The 20,459-nt window shown below is 41.1% G+C and overlaps 1 protein-coding gene across 1 annotated transcript in view; it reads left to right on the top strand.

Annotated features, from left to right (window-relative positions):
• Positions 1–17,698, top strand: part of LMTK2 (lemur tyrosine kinase 2) — a 39,586-nt gene extending 21,888 nt beyond the window's left edge. The window contains exons 7-14 of the mRNA XM_033167877.1: positions 5,595–5,728; positions 6,636–6,720; positions 8,508–8,629; positions 9,566–9,715; positions 10,077–12,981; positions 15,124–15,259; positions 16,350–16,598; positions 17,624–17,698. Coding sequence (XP_033023768.1) covers positions 5,595–5,728; positions 6,636–6,720; positions 8,508–8,629; positions 9,566–9,715; positions 10,077–12,981; positions 15,124–15,259; positions 16,350–16,598; positions 17,624–17,652 — 3,810 coding nt within the window. The 3' untranslated portion in view covers positions 17,653–17,698. The remainder of the gene's footprint in view (positions 1–5,594; positions 5,729–6,635; positions 6,721–8,507; positions 8,630–9,565; positions 9,716–10,076; positions 12,982–15,123; positions 15,260–16,349; positions 16,599–17,623) is intronic.
• Positions 17,699–20,459: the final 2,761 nt, after the last annotated feature.

The raw sequence follows: 20,459 nt of genomic DNA, 5'->3' as shown, positions 1-20,459 counted from the left end.
TGGTGTTAATTGCATGCTGTGCTACATAGCCCTGTTAACATAGGCAGTTATAGCTGCACTTACTTTGTGCAACTTTAATAGGTATCAGACAGTAAGTGCTTTCTCTGACCGACACAGATGAATGTCCACCCCCCCCTTTTTTTCTTTTCACTGTGCGGTTAGCTCTTAACAGGCTGTGAAAATTGTGTCTGGTGGTGGTTATAAACCTCTGCAGCGTGGTGGTGGCTTTTTCCTCGGTGGTAAAAAATAATTTACCTTGACCACCAGTGCATATAAGTTCTTCATTGAGACTGATTTTCACTTGCTTTCATCATAATTCTCTGTACCTTCACTATTACCTACATGCTTGAATCCAAACAAGGATGATTGCATTGGGAGGATGCAGGTCTATACCTAAAAACCTGTATGTCTTAGAACCATAGAATTGTAGAGTTGGAAGTGTTCATCTAGTCCAAGCCCTGCAGTGCAGGAATCTCAACTGAAGCATATTGCCCACCATTATTGCCTGAAATATAAAACAAAATGGAATTGATCCACTGTGCCTGAGTAGAATTGTGATGACATCTGACAGAATACTGTGTAAAATGCTCATGAGCTCTCCTAGCCCTTCATAAGGTCTAGCTGCTGCTGTTTTCTTAAAACAAGCAATAGCTCCTTAGTTTCCTCTTGTCTCAAATGATTGTGTAGGAACTAGATGGCATGTTTGTGGCAGTCCTCTTAATCTATAATTAACTAATGGTGTATCATTTCCGATCGTCCTGAGGTTGTACCAGGTTAAAAATAGGGTAGTAATCATCTTATTAACTGTAATATATTACCCAGCTGTATGTGGCCAATCTTCCGTCAGCGCACAGAATTATTTGTTGATAGCATGACGAATGAGGAGCAAAGAATCGTATTATGAAGTGGATGTAACATTATTATGGCAAGGCCGGCCAGCCTGTTAACTGGGTTTGCTTCCGTAGAAAGTACCTTGTCAGGAACTTTTTGCTGCAGAATGAGAAGAAGAAGTTGGCAGTTATGGGCAGCAAGTGTACACTCACTCTTCAGAGCATACAGTTTACCTTTAATCCTTCCTAGAACTGTGACTGCTTGATTCTTAATTTCGAGAAAAGGGAAGGGATAGACAGGGAGCTTGTCTTGGGAGGGGGGGGGAGGCTTAAAAACTGACAGTCATACTGTTTCACATCAATTACCATTTTTAACCTAGATTATTTTCTCCATAGTGCTAAAAGAAAGACCTTAGAGGTCTATTCTAGGGGTAGCCAACATGGTGCTTTCCTGATGTTGTGTGACTTCAGCCCCAGGAAGCATGACCAATGGTCAGGAATGATGGGAATTGTAGTCCTCCCCATCCATATACAGTATGCTACTCCTAGATTATTTATCTACCCAAGTTTCCATATGCAAGTGCCCCTCAGCCACTCCCTCAACCTCTGGTATTTTGCTGGTTTCTAGATTCTGTCCCTTACAAGCTCTTCTTTATGCTCTCCTTTTCTGGATTAGCCCCCATGCATTTGCTCCTTTCCTTAAAGTCGCTTGATGTTGGCACTTCACATGCCATATTCATACACATTCTCCCCCCCCACACACACACACCCTGCTTCCTCTCCCCACACTTTCCAAATGTAGCCTTAGAACAGGGATATACTTCCTGGCTGTTATTCTCTGTTGCTATACATGGGGATTTGGTGTGTTCTCAGGATTTTCCTTACAGCTGTGAAAACTGATGCTTAAAGAAGCTGCTAATCTTGGAACCTTTCATACAGCTTAGTTTTCCAGTTGACTCCCTCTGTCACTAAGTCACCCATATCTCCTTTAAGGACTGCCCAAGGAAGTTTACATATACCGGTAAACTCTGCAAAGCTTTGAAAGAATAAGACACCTATTCTGCTCCCCGCCCTCAAAAAAAATAACCTGAGATAGATCAATTAGCCGATGTAAAAACCACTCTCACCATTCCCATCAGTAGTAACTTAATTCCAGCCAGTAATTCCCAAACCGAAAATGTTCCACTACTTTATTTTTCCATGGAATTTTTTTTCTTTCCTAAGTTCATGAGCAGCGGTGAATAGATACCAATTCCACATACAATATTAGCACAGCTTGGCTGTTTTCAAGATTTGTTTGCTAAATACAAGTAAAATAATTTTCTGATGCAAATTAACCCTAATGTGCATAGGAAAATGTTCCAGAAAAACCATCACCAGTGATCCCAGCTTACCTTAGAGTTTGAGAGAAATGGAGAACCATAAGGGGGGGGGAAACCTACTGGAGTTGGAACGAGGAGTATGCTACCTGCAAAATAAATGATTTAACAAACATTTTAAAACTTTTTAAAAATCTAAACCAAGCATGTCCAACAGGCAGATTGCAATCTACTGGTAGAACGCAGGGTGTTCCTGGTAGATCCTGGTTGATCTCTGGCCCCTCAGCGATCTCCTTACAAAAAAGCAAAAAACAAAATAAAACCAACTTTGGCCTACTAAAAAAAGCTTATCAACTGTTAAAAAAAAAAGCTCAACAACTTTGGGTAGATCACTGCCAATCTTTTTACAGTTTTTTTATACTGTGAGACGATCGCAGTCTATTGGGAGTTGGACGTCCCTGTAAACAAAACATTTGAAGCAAATTTACAAACAGATAAAGCATGTGTCTGAATAGATCCTCTGAAACAAAAACATTTTCAGCAGGCATCTAATAGAGTACAGTACAAAGCAAAAGCTTACAGTGACGGTGCACAAAGAGTACAGTAATGGTTGCTGCTTAACATCAATAGGCAGGGAGTTCCAAAGTATAGGTATTGCTATATAGCTTGAGCAGGTGCTTTAAATATCTACCTCTAGTGGTTTTCTCCTTGTAGCAAGTTACTGGCAGGTAGTGGTCCATATGGGCAGGTAAGCCCCCCCCTCTCCCCATTTGGGAAGTTTGCAGTGCTGTGGTGAAGGTTGCTGTGTGGCAAGCCATTACATGCAAACAACTGTGTGTGCAGAGAAGGCAGGCACAAGGGAGGATTTAAGTGGCTTCCAGATAGCAGCTCTTTTTTGCTCTGGTTTTCCAATTGGGTTTTAAAATTCAGTTGCTGCTTGATGAAGGGGGGGGGGAGTCTCCATTGTTTTCGAATTTCATCCTTTTGCTCCTGCATAACATTGCATGTGGAAAAATAGTTCTTAAGAAGCACTGTGTGTTAAAATGATGTATGTTTTATAGGAAGTATCATCTTGGAAAAGGCATTTCCTCTTCCCTTGAATGCAGGGAGAGTAACTCTTCTGAGATGGCTCTTACCAACTGCAGTTTGCATAACTTAACTAGTATTAAAAATATTTTCCAAAGCCTAATCTGCTAACATTTAATTGGGAACGTCTTGCTTGGCAACATATATTTCATTCAGTTTGATTAAATAGTTAAACTAGAACAGTAAACTATGGATTAGAGGGAGTTGGCTTTTAACAGTTCATACGACAGGAACCAAGGTAAGAGCAAGTCAGTCATGTATTGGAGACACATAATGTATTAATTCTGGAAAAAATTCTGTAGCACATTTGAAAAATGTCATTACTGTGTGGGTAACAAACATGAGCAATGAATAGTTGTAACTTGGCACCATTCCTGAAGGAAGCCTTAAATTTTCTGGGATGCCAATGGTAGAAACTGTATATCCTTTCCTTCCTCTGCCTTCCTGTCTCCTCTTCTGCTGAAGAGACACACAGTAGCAATTTGGAATTGTATGCAGAAGCCCATGAATTTCTACTAAACTATTGCATAAAGAAGTTTAAAGTATACCGATTCCTGTTACATCTTTAGCATTTTCTTTCTGAATTTCAAAAGGGATTAGGACCAGTTCACACATAATATGGTCTTAACTGTAAATGCAAATATAAAAAATGTGTGTAAAGGTGGATGGAGGGCTGATTGAATGGTTTGGGAGCACTTGAAGTTAACTAGTGCAGGCCTAATGAGTCAGCTAGATGGGAGAATGCTGGGAGCTCCAAGTTAAGATCAGGATATAAAGAAGTTAACTTATATTTTAAAAGATTGAATGCAATGTACAGTAATTCACATTTGCAAACATATACTTGTCAGGGAGCTGTGGTTGGCCATAGTTCCTTGTTGAGTGTACCTGCACAGAGATCAGAGGCAAGCCCGGGTTTGGGATTTTGCTTTGAACATGACAGCCCATAGTTGATTACTAATCTTGTTAGCTGTGAGTCTTCAGAAGCTATTAAAGGAAACTTACACTGTGTTATTCAAGTGCAGGTTCTTAAAACAAAAGAGTTGCAAATGTATGTTGCACCCTAAATATGTTGTGCATTGCAAATTAACAGATGCATCTCCAGACTGTGCTAACCCATTATGCTCAGAACTATTTTGGCCACTTGGCAGCCTGTTGTTGTGCAGAGGAAGTGTTTGAGCAGTTTCCCAGACAAGCTTTGTTCATGCCCTTCTTCATCTCTGCTTCTGGAAGGTGTAGGTTAAAGTACATTTTTGTGTGAGCTGTTTAGTGCAAATGAATTTTGAGTAGAAACCTGTCCAGGAGAAATGGCTTCCTTAAAAAACAATATAACCACCCACCCCCGCAAAACATAGGGCATTTAACAACCTGTAATCATTTTTACTTGCAAATTGTAGGAGGTAATTCAGCAAATGGTGTCTTGCTGAAAAACAAACTTCTCTTATGCTGCTGTGACTTTTGCCTAATAGTTTGCTGCCATCTAGGGTTGGTGAAGCAGTTTTGCCTCTGCTTTGTGCACATGCTTCTGTAATGTGTTCATGGGTAGAGGCATTGCAGGTTAGAAGCCAGATAGAATTTAGATGCTTCCTCCAACCCAATGTTTTTCAGCTGCGCCCAGGCATTCAGCCGCTGGTTAACAAACATAGTTGAGTGGTGGGCATCCATTTATGAATGCGAGATGTACACTTTGAAATTTACCGTGGAACTTGTGTTCCCTTCACCTGTCTGCAGTTTTCTTATACAGTCTACTGATAAGTGTCTGGCCCTCTTGCTGCAATGAATAAATGTTGAAACTCAAGATTTATAGTAGTATCAGTCTCTCAGATCAGTTCGCGTGATCCTAGTATAATAGATGTGTTTTTCAGAATACTTGAGTATTCTGCTTTAAACCCAGCCCTTTTGTGCAGGGCTGGTGCGGTGTAGTGGCTAATGTATATGAGAGAGACAGGTTCAGAAGCACAGTCACTTTGCAAAGAGATCAGTGCTGCTATCCATTCTTCCATGCATTGTCATTCTTGCCTCTTATCCCCTTTCTTTTCCTGTCCCAGAGAAGACCTGTGGGCATAGGTTGCACTTTTTCATTTTCTCATAACTTTATTCCAGACCAGTTATCTTTAGTGCATAAATAAGTCCTAAATAGCTTTAAAACAGTCATGGTGTGTACCTCGGCTGCCTTTTTAAAGAAACGTTATGGAGACTTGAAATTTGACGACAGTGCTCTCTGAGTGCAAGCTTATTTATAACTAATATTTATAACCTCGTTGACTGGCAAGACCTAAACTGCGCTTAGCTGCTGCTTCATTAAATAACTGTTAAGTGCAACCAGCTTGAGAAGGCATTGATGACTGTTCTTGCTTTACAGGGTGACCTAAAAACGTACCTTTGCAATGAACAGGAGAACATTAAAGGAGATTCCCAAATAATGCTGCTACAGAGGATGGCGTGTGAGATTGCAGCTGGACTCTGCATAATGCATAAACATAATTTTGTCCATGGGTATGGCTTCCAAATGAATAATGCTTTTGCATGTACATTACATAAAAGACAGAAGTTCTCAAATATTAGATTTAGTAGGTTCTGAGGCATGCTGAATAGAGCAGCAGCCTCCTTCTTTGCATTTCCGGCTATCCCTTGCCAGAGAATATAAAGACGTTTGTGGTTCTGATTCTTGTTTTCCTTCCATCCATGAGTTGGAAGATCACAAAGTGGAGGTTGTGGCTGTAGCATAGTCTTATAAATGCACACATTTCTCCAGCTGAATCACATCCCCTTTTTATTTTACAGTTTATGCATGAATAAAACATTGACATGAATGGGGCCGGTAACTGAACTGCCATTTATCCACTGAAACTCAACCCTAATGAAATTGCTTGTAGTCTGTCTATGCACAACAGTCTATGCACAAGGATGACTTGCACAACAGTATTTGAAAAGCAAAAGTACATACTACATTATTTTTGCTTGTTAAGAAGTGTGTTTAGCTGGCCACTTCTATTTTCTATTTTGAAGAAAAAAACAGCTGCAGGACCCTGATCTAGACCCCTTCCCCTGTTTCCTGCCAAATATATCCCTCTTCCCCCCCTCCAGCTGCTGTTTGTTCACAAAGATGTCATTTGCAGCAGACTGGCCTAAGATCACCAAGTGAATGTTGCAGCTTCACTCATGCTTTCTAGCCAAAGTCCAATATTCGATCCATTTCAGCATTCTGGTTCTCCAGGGCTCAGATAAGCACATGTGTCTGTTCCATGATGATTTTTGAACGGCTGGTGCTATATTTAAAGCTGTAATCTAATATTGTGCTGTGTCAGATGAGCTTGACTACATTATTGATTTATTTTTTTTAATCATAGGAGCTATTGTGAACTTTCGTTCTCATTGCAGTAATTTTGATATTTTTTTCCAGTGACCTAGCCTTACGCAACTGCTTCCTTACATCCGATCTAAACGTAAAAGTGGGAGATTATGGAATAGGATTCAGTAGGTATAAGGTAAGTTGACACGTTTACAGAATGGCAATGGCTAAAGTTACAACTACTGTTTTATGTGGGCTTGCTGAACTGTGAGCAGTTCTGTAGCTCGATAGCGGTGCACATTGTAATCTCCATTTTTATACTGCTCTTTGATGCATCTGTGTATGTTGGATTTGCTGATCTTCTCCATCTACTCTTTGTTCTAGTGCAGTAATTTGCATATGTCAGTGGGATTGTGCCATTTAGGAGGTACTATCAATATCAATAACAATTTATTCGACCGTCAGTCAGAACACAATCATCCATACAAATTTTAAAAACCTGAGACAACTCAGAGGGGTTTACACTAAAACATACAGTAAAAGTAAATTATACATAAAAACCCATAGGAGGTACTATATACTGCTGATATTAAGGCCTGTGCAATCTTGTGCTGGTAACTGAATCCAGTAGGAATAGGAACACTCTTTAAAAATAAAAAGCAGCCTCTGGTGTTGATCTGAGGCATAGAGAGGGCATGCTTAATCCCTCCCCTGGATGTTTTTTCTGCATCCTCCCTCCTGTCATTCCTCCAGTAAAAATGACAAACCACTATTGGCTGCTTCTCATTTAAACAGAAAACTTGTTGGAGCTTCATTTCACCTTTGCTTGCACCATGTAGTGCATTTAATGAGCATCAAATGTACCTAAATTTATATCCCTACGGTGATAGTCAACACTGGTTATTTAGACTTGTTTGGATGAAATATATGACATTAGGGTGAATAAATATTATCTCTGCATGTCACACAGCTAAATTTCTCATTTTTGGTAAACAATTAAAATTGGTTCTGCATTATAAAACCTAAGTGCCATGGATCAATAAAATAAAGCACTAGGTTCCACCTAAATGCTTTAATTTAGTGGTCTACCTGCCAGTCTGTTTTTTGAGCAGTCTACTTTAATGTGGATCTGCATAAACCCATAGGAGACACTGCCTGGACATTCTGATTGATTGCCCCAATCTTATGCTTCCTGTCTCCATGCTACTGATTCTTCTGTCACCAAGTTATCTCTCTGGCCACAAATGGCACTGAATATGGTCCATGCACCTAACCTCCATAGCACTGCTCTCTTGCTACAGGATAATGTTGTACATGCTGAGCATGTAGCTTTCACTTTTCCCCTTCCACCATATAGCTTCCACAGTGCTTCTCTGCTAAGAGACAGTAGTAGGGAAGCTGTGCAACTAGCTCAGTTCCTATGGCAGCAGTGCTGAAGTATAGGCAATTATTACTTGACACAGATGTCTAAGTGAGCACTGAATTGCAGGTTTCCAATGCAGAAAGGCTGGCCAGAAGCTACAGAAGCCAAAAAGAGGAAGCAAAGCCTCAGTTATACAGACTAAGTTAATCATTACTTATTGATTTTTCATTTGAACTAAATCAATAGGAAATTCAGCCATAGAATTAAATACTTGATTTTGCCCAATACATTTCAGAGTAGTTCCACCTTCTGGGGCAAAGAAATTTCCGTTCATTTTTTGGTAGTGATTTATTTATGACATTTGCTACTGAAAGACTCTACTCCAAAACACGTTGGGCACATTGCAGTCCCCAATATTTCCTCCAACTTTAGCTTCATTTTGAACCTTCATTGCATTTTTTTGGCTCCAGTTCCCTTGTGCTGGCCCTTCTTTTTTCCAAAGGCAATTCAAGGGTTCTCTAATTCCAAGGAATCTGAGGCATGAGAGAACAAACAGCATTTGACAGTGTATGGTTTTTGTTTGTCATTTGAGTTTTTTGTCTCTTTCCTTGATATAATAGGAAGATTATATTGAAACAGATGAAAAGAAGCTTGTGCCTCTTCGATGGACTGCACCAGAACTGGTGACTAGCTTTCAGGACAGACTGTTAACAGCTGAGCAAACAAAGTACAGTAACATCTGGTATGAAAACAATAGTCTAAGGCTTTGCTTAATTGAAAGTGTTTGGCCTGGTTCAGATCTTGGCCAGGGTTGGAACATATGTGGCTCTCTAGGTGTTGGACTATAGCTCCTGTCATTCTTTGGCTCTGCTGGTTGGGGCTGATAGGAGCTGGAGTCCAGCAATATCTGAAGGGACCACCGTCACCCATATTTGGTCAAAATCATTGATAAGTGATTGTAGACTTGGGCTTTAGCACTACCTTTTCTCTGTGTGGGAGGGGAAAGGGAGGAGAGCTTCTGCTTTCACTTAAAGCAAACTGCGGTTTGCTGCTTTGTACAAACTCAAAGAACTCTGGTTTGTTTAAAATACCATACGTTAAAAATAAACCAGAGTTTCAAACCATGGTTTGAAATTCTGGTTTCTTGTAACTGATTGTATTCAGAACAAACCACAATCCTTTGAATTCATACGTAATGGCAAACTGCTGCCTCTTTCTATAGGGACAATGGAAGTTTTCTGTCCTTGCACACAGAGGAGGTAGAGAGGAAATTGGCAAGGCAGAGATTGTTGAGATTGTTTCAGCCATTCCTCTGCATAACACAAGTGTGTTAGAACTGTCCAGTGGTTCCCTTAAAAGCAAATCTGCAGAGTGGATTGCTAGCATGCAAATATAATACATATCTCCAAAGGCCCCATTTTAATTCTACTGATAATGTAACAGGGTTGGGATTTACTATTGAATAGTAAAACTGAAATAGGCTTTTGCACATCATTCCACAGCTGGGTGTTGGGTGATTTGAACTTTTGGGGTTAGGGATCTAGACCTTGCTAGTGGACGAGTTTCACACCTAAGAGTGTTTGGTATCCCTGTCGACATAGCTTATGGACTGAGTACCATGATGGAATAATTGTGTTGTGTTCTGGCATCTTGTTCTTGAAGACTTTTATTTTTGCAGGTCACTAGGCGTAACACTATGGGAGCTTTTCAGCGGTGCTGTGAAGCCTTACTCACATTTATCTGATGATGAAGTCCTGGTGCAGGTCATAAAAGAGAAGCAGACTAAGCTTTCGGAACCTCGTCTTGAGCAGCCATATTCTGATAGATGGTAAAACTTGAGTATTTGAAGTCTATATCCAGTTATACTTAATTAATTTAATCAGTCTTTAAGACTAATAGGAAAGGGCAGAGGTGGGCAGGTTGTGGCTCCCTGTGACCATCTAGTGGTATTGTGACACTGCAAAGATAGAATATTGGGAGGTCTCTTTTGTAATGCCAAAAATAAGTCACAATAGTAAAAAGTTTGCAAGCACTTAGTAAGTAGAAGTAAAACAATTGGCATGTTTCTCAAACTTAAGAGGACTTACTGCCTATTGAAAGTAATTGTCGTCCTGATACAGCATTGACTTTTTAAAATGGCCATTACTTACCTACATTACTGAAAATGGAATATGTTCTTCTTTTCATAGGTATGAAGTTTTGCAGTTCTGTTGGCTGTCTCCAGACAAGAGAGCAACAGCAGACGAAGTGCATAAGCTCCTAACGTATCTCCGTATGCAAAGTCAAAGGGATTCGGTGATTGATCCTGAACAGTGGAATGATCTCAAGCCTGATTCTTCAAACAGAGAGTCCTCTGGTAACTCTGCCTTTCCAATCCTGGACCATTTCACAGGCAACAGGTTTGGCCGTGAGATGGAAGAAGTTCTCACGATAACTGAAACAAGTCGAGGGCTCAACTTTGAATGCATCTGGGAAGCAGCCAAACAAGACCACTTTGAATGCGGCCAGGAAAATCCTGATGAGGGAATGACTTACACCAATATCTTCTTCCCAGTGGAGGTTTTTGAGAGCACACTTACGGAGCAAGGACCTGGGAATCAGGTTGAAAGTGGGCAAGATGTGCTTCGTGTCCCTGGGGAACTTCCCGTGTTTAATGCCCAAAAGCCTTCTGTTGGAAATGATTATTACATCCAGTTAGAAGAGAAGAGCAGAGACAATAGTGTAAACTTTGATAACCAGGATTCTATATTGATGACTGACATGGACAGTCATGCAGTTGTAAAGGACAAAAACTCTCACTTCATAGTTCTTGGGGACTTTGCTGCTGAATCCAGTACAGATAGGGACTCTTTCCATTACAGTACATATCCCAAGGAACAGGATTTCAATGTTCATTGTCCTGAAAGTCCTTTCCAAGATATATTTAGTGATATTGACAGAATGGAACAATTTACAGATATGAGAAATAGGTTTGAGTTGGCTGATCTAAATGATATTCATGTCGAGCTTGAAGCAGTTTCATATTCAGGTCTTGAGGGGACTGTAGTTGATCAGCTCCAGAAGGGAAGTCCCAAACTTGCTTCTGAAAGGGAAGTTGTTTGCTTGCAGGAGGATATCATAATGCAGTCTGATCCTAGCTTACTTACTTCAGAAGAGCTGTCGGATAACTTTCTTTTCCTTCAAGAGAATAATTTACTAAAGGGGGCACTGAGTAACAGAACTGGTGGTGGTGACTTAAAAGGAGCATCTGACAACACAAAAATGCTAGATCCACCAAATACAGACTCTCTGGGGGTTGGACTTAAAATGGCTGGGAATTCTCCAGTCCATGAAGACGAACATTTTGTGCAAATGAGCACAAATAAAAACAAAAGTATTCCGTCCCAGCCCCTTATGCAAGGTCAAATGTCTCCCAGGTCACCTGCGGTGGATAAGGAGCAGGTATCCCCCTTATCCCCCTTATCAGGAACTGAAAAACCCTCTCCTAACATAGAAGTTAATGATAACTCTGCCTGCAGTATTGATTACTCTTCTTACCTTGACATGGATCAAGTCTCTGATGCTTGCTTTAATGAAACGTTATCCATGAATGCCAAAAACCAAACTAATGGGAGTAGCCCCTGTCATAGCATTGCACTCTGTGCTCAAGAGGAAGAAAGACAGAAGAATAAGCATGAAGTTAAATGCAATAGTAGTTGTTGGGGGGAGCTGATTGAGGATCTGAAGAATAAGCCATCTGGATTAGAGCAAGGTGATGAGTATATTCTGGAGCCAACTGACGAAACTTTAACAGAGGTTCAGAAATGTAACAAAGAGACCCCGATCAAAGACATTGCGCTTTCGTCTGTCCTTCCTTCAGACCGTACAAGTCACGACAGTCTACTGGAGGACAGCTTATCAGCTCCCACACAGAGCATGGGGCAGTCTATTGATACACCGGACTCATTGGATTCATTAGATGTTATTGAGGTCTTAGAGTCTTTAGTGGGTCAGAGCCCCCAGAAACCTTTGCCACCTGATAAACCTGCTGACAGTGGCTATGAAACTGAAAACCTGGAGTCTCCTGAATGGACTTCACACCTTGTTGGCAGCGACTCCAGTGAAGACATGGCTTTGTCCAGTGCTGCTGGTGATGGTCTTTCGCATGACAAGCCTATGATCATTCTGTCGTCAGATGTCAATACAGACTTAGGCACAGCAAATACCATGGATGCATTTGAGGGCATCTCTAAGACTTCTTTTGGGGGCATCCAGAATTCGTACAGAGATTCTGCTTATTTTTCTGATAACGATTCTGAACTAGATAAGAAATCTGAGGTTACAAATACATTGGCAGACACTCAAGTACGAACAGAGGGTGGTATGTGCAGTGACTACTTTGAAATAGAAGAGAATAAAAATGCTGAAAATCGGTCAAGTGATGATCAAGTAGCCAGTGACCAGTTCACAAAGAACTCATGCTTGCAGCTAGAGTTGGAGGAGAAGCTGGAGACCGCTGAAACAAAACAAGAGTGTCTTCATAAAGGTGACAATACAGCTTCATTGCTACCTGTGGTAGATCTAGAGCCTACTGATGAAGATGACATTGAGATCATATATGAGGATTCCCCCAGAAGTGTCTCTTGCACAGGCACTAACACAGCAGACTTCCTTCCTGAGAGAGATCTAAAGCTCACCCCTAACTTGTATGGCCCTGCTGAAGTGTTGGAAAAATCCTTAGTGTGCCACTTTGAAGGTCATAATAAGTTGAAAGAGCCAGACATTGAAGGAAAATACCTTGGTAAACTTGATGTTTCTGGGATTCTTGATCTGTCAGTGGATGGGGATGATGCTGATGAAGAAGATGAGAACAGTGACGATTCTGAGGATGATATGAGAACTTTCCACTTGCATGGACTTAGCTCTGACAGCGATGAGGAAATTGTCCATCAAGTACCGGTGATCCTTACTGATAGGGATGATGGCAAACATCTAAGGAGCTTGTTAAAACATCTGAAGCCACCAGGGCAGAACAACCCTTCTGAAAACTTTATGAAGAATGAAAGGAAAGCAGTAACGTTCTTTGATGATGTCACAGTCTATCTTTTCGATCAGGTATCTGATGTTTTTCTCATTATTTGTTCTCTAAAATGTAAATGCCTGCTGGAGGTGGAAAGGTCATGATCTAATTGGAAACCTTGGGGTCACTGTGGCAAATGGAAGTTTGTGCAAGGAGGTAGGGGAGGAGAAGACAGAAAAGCCACATAATCTTGGAGGCCAGAGTTTTCATAATCTTACTTATGCAAATATTTTGTTGCAGGAAAAAAAACTTAGAATCTAAATATTGTGTGTTTGCGGGAGTTCATGATAGAGACCAGAGAATCTCAGGTGGGGAAGAGTGCTCTAAGCTCAGGCTCTGCTTGTGTGTTTTCCATGGGCTTTTGGTCGGCCACTGTGAGAACAGGATGCAGGGCTGGATGGGCCACTGGCCTGATCCAGCAGGCTCTTCCTGTGTTTTCAAAAGCTGTGCAAGTAATGGATATGCACATTGATCACGGTAAGCCATAAAAATATGTGCTCAATTTGATCGTGCCCACTCTGCTGTCTCTGGCTTAGCACAGTGTCCAAACTACAGATTGCGGTTCTGCTCTGATGAACCACGGTTCCTTTTGGAGTGAAACAAACCTTCTTTTGGGTGTAATGCTAAGGCCAGAGATCGTGATTGGTTTCCTCTTCATACAGTTTGGTGCTTTCACAATAAATCATTACCACGACACATAAGCTGTGTTAAATCATAAAAGGAAGTGAAAAGCCTGAATTCCTGTTGTCCCACATGATTTTTAAGGGTTTGAACTAAGGTGGGCGATTGGAGTTGATCGTTCGTTCTAAAATAAGAGCATCATAGAACATAGAGCATCAGTTCCTTGATCTGTCCTGTTTAGTCCATACCACGTTTGTGACAGAGGTAGGTAAATACAATTAAATATAACTAAAATATTCAGATTACCTGTAATTTTCCCAGTCAGTGTCCCACTAAGAAGAAGTGGCCTTCTGTAAAGAAATATATCATCCTGAGCCATGCTGTATGAAACTCTCCTCCAAATTGCACTAAATGGCAATGATTTAAGCAAAGAAGCACATGGGGCTTGAAACAATTGGTGGTCACTGTAACCTACAATTGTGATTGTGAAGAACACTGGGGTTGCCCGTAGTTCTTTGAGTTAGAACGGTTGTGTGTGTACACTCCCTCTCCCTCTCTCTGAAAATAGTTGACCTACTTTACAGAAGTCCAAGGTTGTATATCTAGTTCCTACTTCTGTAATAAGATAGGCCACAAGGTGCCTTTTATACCTTGTGGGAAAGCAAACTAGCACAGCAAAATGAGGCCTTTAATTATATAAAAAAGCAGCAACAACAAAAAACCAAACCTCTAGAAATGAACCATTATTAGGTTTGTGGAATGGTGCAGAGTTGCTTAACTTTTGAGTGCTGTCCAAAATATTTGAGTTATGTTTTACCAATATCTTTTGGTCTGCTGATCCACACAAAAAGGTTTTATACGGTAGGAATCTTTTTGGTACTTGGGGGTGCTGTATTGTGGGAGCTGCGGTTCTTTCTGGAAGTCCGGTCACAGAAGAAGTTACTGGGGGACTGCTACATTACCCCATGGCCTGCCATGGCTGTTAGTAACCCTCCCCGTGTATGGTGACTCCCCATACCAAAAGTTTTCCCATCAGGCAATTAGGTGTGACGATGCCTTTATTTGGAGGTGAAGGTGGGTGTATGGGATCCCCCTACTGACTTTCAGCTCTGGCTGCACCTATTTTTGCATTAGCCCTGCCCATTTCAGGCTTGCAGCCCCTGGAAACAAGAGTACGGTAAATGCCATGCAGTAACAACGGCAAACAGTTGTAAAATGAAATGCACGATGATGCAGTTGCTAGCATAGATAGCTCAGTTGGTTAGAGTGTGGTGCTGATAATGCCAAGGTTGCAGGTTCGATTCTCATATGCGACAGCTGCATATTCCTGCATTGCAGGGGGTTGGACTAGATGATCCTTAGGGTCCCTTACAATTCTATGATTCTGTGAACTCGGTGAGTAGTACATCGACATCCCCACCCCTGTCTCCCAAAACCAAGAAAATCTGGGCTGCTTTGAAATACCACACTGTAGATCTTCAATATGGTTTCAACTGGTGAAGCATCACATGCATACGATAATGGAAGTAATCGTATTTCTTTGGGTTACTTTTTAGGAAACACCAACCAAAGAGCTCGGAAATCGTGCTACCGAATCAAACCACTCAGATTCTGATAACACTCCTGTTCCTGCTTCAGGCCCTGGTTACTTGAATAAATTTACAAATTCAGAAAGTTCTACAGATGAAGAAGGTACTTAATATTTGGCTTGCAAGTTTAAGTGTATTCCTTTATAAAATTAAGATGCAAAGTTCCCAAGCAAAACAAGTACGTTTTCTTCCACTCGTTTCTATGCTTGAATGCTTGTTCTAACCGACTGTGTTCATTGGTGATGTAGATAACTTGGAATTTTGTATTACTACCAATGACTAATCTAAAACCAAGCTTGCTTCAGTTTAATCCAATTGCAATTTCCCCATAAAGATGTTGGTGTTGCAGTGATCTTAAAAGAAGGACCATGGCTTAGTAGTAGAGCTTTGCATGCAAAAGGTTTCTGGTTCATCTAACAACATCTCTAGATTGGATAGGGATAGTAATCTTGCCTGGAAACCTAGAGAGTTGATGCCAGACAGTACTGTGCCAGATAGGCCAATGGTGTCTCTCATTATGAGGCAGCTTCCTCTGTATAGATAGGATAAGCGCCCTTACTTTGCTTTAACTGTGGTTTCCTTTCACTTGTGAAGCTTCTGTTGATGCCTTTAGAATTTGCTTGGTCACCCACTCTATGGACTACCTGAAAATAAAGGACAAAGCTCCGAAATAACTTTTAAATGTTGATCACATGCTGAACAGAAATTCCACTTTTCAGTGTAAATATTCAGGTTTAAGTTAAAATTTAAGGAAGTGTGGTGGTCTGCAAGGAGAAAACAAACCAGAAGAGTTTGTTCCTTGTATACCACCCATCCCTAACGAAGAGAATGTATAAGGGAATCTGGTGACATACTCTGTGCTTCACTTTGCAAAAACCGGTGTAATGCATCACCTTATTTTTTATAGGCCCCTATTTTGTCCATGTGTCTACCTAAGGATTCAAAAAATCTGGTTTTGTGCTCTTAGAAGTAGGAAAATATAGCATGTGTGTGCTTCATTATCCTATGTCCAGTTTTGCATACAGTTCATCTGCTTCAGTTGATGCATTTAAAGATTTCTGATACTGGCTATAAGCCTAATCCACAGGGAGGAGAAAATGTTCTGTGAACTAATTGCAAGTTCCATTCCCTGGAGATTTTGGCATTTTCTCCAGATTTTTATTTTATTTTAATGTGTGTGTGGTTTGTTCTAGGTGGAGGTTTTGAATGGGACGACGACTTCTCTTCTCCAGAGCCCTCTTTCATAGCAAAGGCAGCAAACAGCCTCATTAGTTCCAAGCCTTCTCTTCAGACCTCAAAGTACTTCTCCCCACCACCACTGCCTCGAAGCTCTGAACAAAGCTGGTCGAATCCTTTACCTTACTCCAGGTTCTCTATCTCTCCAGCAAACATTGCAAGCTTCTCGCTCACTCACCTTACGGATTCTGATATTGAACAGGGAGGCAAGTATTTCCTTCAAGCACTAGTTTGTTACATCAGTATGGTTTTTGAGCAATGCTTGCTCAAGCGATTATTAAAAGATGATAAAATCGTGAGTAAGGAAAGTAGATCCTGTTCTACCTTCTGCTCACCCTTTTCCTAAATTGTTGTTGTTGTTGTTGTTGTTGATGGCTCTCGTTTGTAATCCCTCTGTATTTGACTTTTCTGATTTATACCTACCACTCCCTTTTCTTTGGCGTCATATTGCAGCTCACCTGTAGAAGGGGCTTTACTGTGTGGCAAGGAGGGTGGATTTTAGGTGGCAGAACGGAGAGTAAAATCTCAGGTAGACATGTCTGGCCTATGCAGCCCAGCCAGGTCTTGCCCAGTCTTCACTGGAAACGAATAGGAGTGGTGCAAGCACTGAACTGACTCTGTTTTGCCCAAAATAATTCCCAAGTCCTTCGGAATTTAAAGCACACCAAATAAGCAAGTTCACAACTGGCTAGCTTATTATTATTTTTAATAATAAAACTAGGATATTTTTTGAGCACCTAAATGCCCCTGGTGCTTGTAGGTCCTTGGTGTTTGGTATACGAGCTTATATTAGGTTCAGCAGAGTACTGATTAGATAGGAGTATTTGCCTGTTTATCATTAAGGCCAGTGTTTAAATAGTGTGGTTAGCTCTATTATGTCCTGACATTGAACTGTGCGATTTAGACAGTTGTGCCTGACAGACTTCCAGCTGTGTCCCTGGGGTTGATTTCATAACAGGAGATGGATAATTCAGGTGCTTTTTAAACATCAGAATCTCACTTTTGGAGGAGGGGGAAAACGGCCCAAACTGCTGGGGAACTATTATGGTACAATCTGTATTTGATGTGCACAAAAATGCACCCATGTTCTTTTAAATACTTTCACACCCGCCCACTGCAATTTCAGCAGAGCTTGTCCAGGAAAAGGCCTTGAGAGGAACCCACAGCCTTAAGGAACTCATTCTGGAGGCAGACTATCCAAAGCCTCTAATAGCCTTTTGTCTCTCAACAGGGAGCAGTGAAGATGGAGAAAAAGACTGAAGCTTCTTCCCTTGGAGCATGGTCATCATTTGGGGGGGGGGTCACTTCTGCTTTTTGCCTAACAGCCAATATTTTCGTTTTCAAAAACAACGACTCCCCTCTTCTGAAAACAGAGCAGACCTGCTGAAATCCAATAATCAAGATGTTTGCACACCCTGAAGGCAATGTTAGATCAAGACCTGAACTCGAAGGTGGATGTTACTTTTTGTAGTGTACTGTTTTTTTGAAAACTGGTGCATTTTGCATTTCCTTTAAAAATATATATCATGTGCTAGCTTTCCCCTTCTCCCCCCCTCCCCTGCCCCCAAAGTACTTGAAGTATCCTACAGACAATTTGTAACAAATATGTACAAGTTATGCTCTGGTTTATATATAGGATTGTACCATACCCTTTTGTATTCTCAATGTATTATCTGTATGAACATGTAAAATTGTACATAGCTGAGCAGAAGGTGGCTATGTCACTTGAAGCTGCCTGACTTGAGAGCTGTTGTGTAGAAAGCCATATTTCAAAGACTTCACACCTTGCTTAGCTGCAGATGCACTAGTAACTGCCCTTCCCAGGTCCCTCTGCGTTGTACAAAGCCATTCTTCTTTGCTTCTTGATTGATGGAAGTTGTTGGGGTCCTAACTGGTTTGCTTTGTGCTCCTGTGCCCCTTTTTGCACAGCGTACTTGTCGGGGTTACAGAGCTTGAGTCTTCCTGTTTTTATAATTTCTGGAGCTTTGTATGCAATTCACTTTCTTATATTCCCATTTGCAGTACAGTGGTCGACGAATTGACTTTTTAGTTACAGTTGGCTAAAAAAAAATTTGTGGTGTTGTAACATTCTTCTGTTTGCTTCCCTCCGCACCCAAGACGTCTGGAAGACTCAATATCCATGTGTGTGTCCTTAAATAATGGTCTTAGTTACTGGGTAACGTCTTGAATCGCTCATCTCATCTTCAGGGAAGTGTTAACATTTCTGCTGATGCAATGTAAAAGGGGATGTGTTGACTCATGCAGTTGCTCTTTCTCTTTGTGTTTGAAGTTGGGTTTCTCTAAAGAAGCAGCTGTAGCAGAGCAGGCTTGCTGGGTCTCCCTGGGTTCTCTGTTGCGTCACCTGTGGATATTTGAAAACCAGTCTTCAATAGGGATTTGGGTCTTCTGGTCCTGCTGTAGTTGGCACATAGTGCAGGTTTCCATGCAAAACTGGTAGTTCTAATACCTTAAGGATGGCTAATAGAAACTTAAGGGCTAATTGACAGGTGTGTTGTTGGACCCAGATCTTCCAGAGCTTTTAAATCCCTTTCCAGAGCTCTGTGCTGCTGGTGGAAAGCTACTCTGGCATTCATAAAATAGGAAGGGGTTTACCGTATAGCTCTCCTAAATGTGGTGAACTCAGAATATAAGCTGCAGGGTTGTTGTTTTTTCTGTCTCACTTTTAAAATGAGCACTTGAGCTGTAAAATGTGTTTTGCAGCCTCAGCTTTGGCAGTGGAAGACTTGTAAAAAAAATTGTTTTGTTTTGTTTTTAAAAATTAAGCTATCCAGCTGACCTGCACAGGTTTCTTTCTGCTTCTGAGAACATCTGTAAATGGCATGAAAATTGGTAGCTTTTAAACCTTCTCATCAAAGAATGTATGAAAGTATTGAGGGCTTTCCTTTGCTCTTCTCCTTCAGCCAGGCTGGTTCTCATGAGTCCTATGGAGGGCAGAAGTTGAAGTGCATTTAAATTGTGAGTTATGGACTCCCCCATTACACAAGGAACTCAGATGTATAAAGAAAAATTAGTAGAACAGCTTGAGACATGTATTGCTTCAAGCATTTGCCCGCAACATGATCTCATGTGCCAACTTTTCTCTAAAGCTATACTGTCAGTTTGGAGTATCCCACAATGTTTGTTCTTGGAAGAGCAAATTTTAATGTGCACTGAATTAATTTTCAAAATACACATTACAGCCTTGGGTCTATTTGGAATGGTTGTTCCTCTCTTGGACAGGCCTGAGTCAAGTAGGGAGATTTTTAAAGTCGGATTAGGTTGTTTCTTCCTCTTTCTGCTTTTTCTTCATGTAATAAAATTAAAAGCAAGGAAACACAAAAGTGAACCTGCCCTGCAGAGTTTTCAGCAATTTGTGGAATTGTGCAGCAGAAAGTATAGGCCCCCTAACTTTGTAGTTTATGACTTCAGACTTAGTTTATGGCAAGGAGACAAGCTGTGGCTCTCTAGATGCTGTTGGACTCCAACTCCCATCAGCCCCAGCCAGCATAGCCAATGGTTAGGGATGATGGGAGTTGTAGTCCTACAGCCTCAGGAGAGGAACAGCTTAGCCACCCCTGGTTTATAGAGTAAAGGGGTGCATTGGTAGTATTCTTTGCTTTTATCCAATCTTTTTTTTAAAAAAAAAAAAGTGCGAAAATTATGAATAGCCTAATCTCACTTGTGTGCATTCCTCATGACTCTGAGTGCTTGAGGCATCTTCCTGCCCCCTTTTGCCGAAGAAATTGGTACTCCAAAGTCTCATGCTGCGGATAGAAGTTGGCTTGCTTAGTCCCAGATTGGAATTCACACTGGGAATTCACACAGTTTGGAGATGCAGCCAGCCACAAGCCTAACAACTGATGCATTAAGTGGCTTCAGGGCTGTTGGGGGGGGGGGCATTAGAAAACACTTCCTGGAATGAATTCACATGGCTGGCACTAATGATGAGGGAGGCTTTAAAAAAAAACAATATCCACAGACTGTGATGGAACCTAACACACACTTGTTGGTTTGGCCATATGAAATGCAAACTCGCTATCTCTGATGCTTGTTCTTCCACTCTGCGG

Source organism: Lacerta agilis, chromosome 13 (genome assembly GCF_009819535.1).
Source record: "Lacerta agilis isolate rLacAgi1 chromosome 13, rLacAgi1.pri, whole genome shotgun sequence".
Taxonomy (NCBI): Eukaryota; Metazoa; Chordata; class Lepidosauria; order Squamata; family Lacertidae; genus Lacerta; species Lacerta agilis.
Note: the sequence above shows the minus strand (reverse complement) of the source record. Positions and strands in the feature narration are given on the sequence as shown.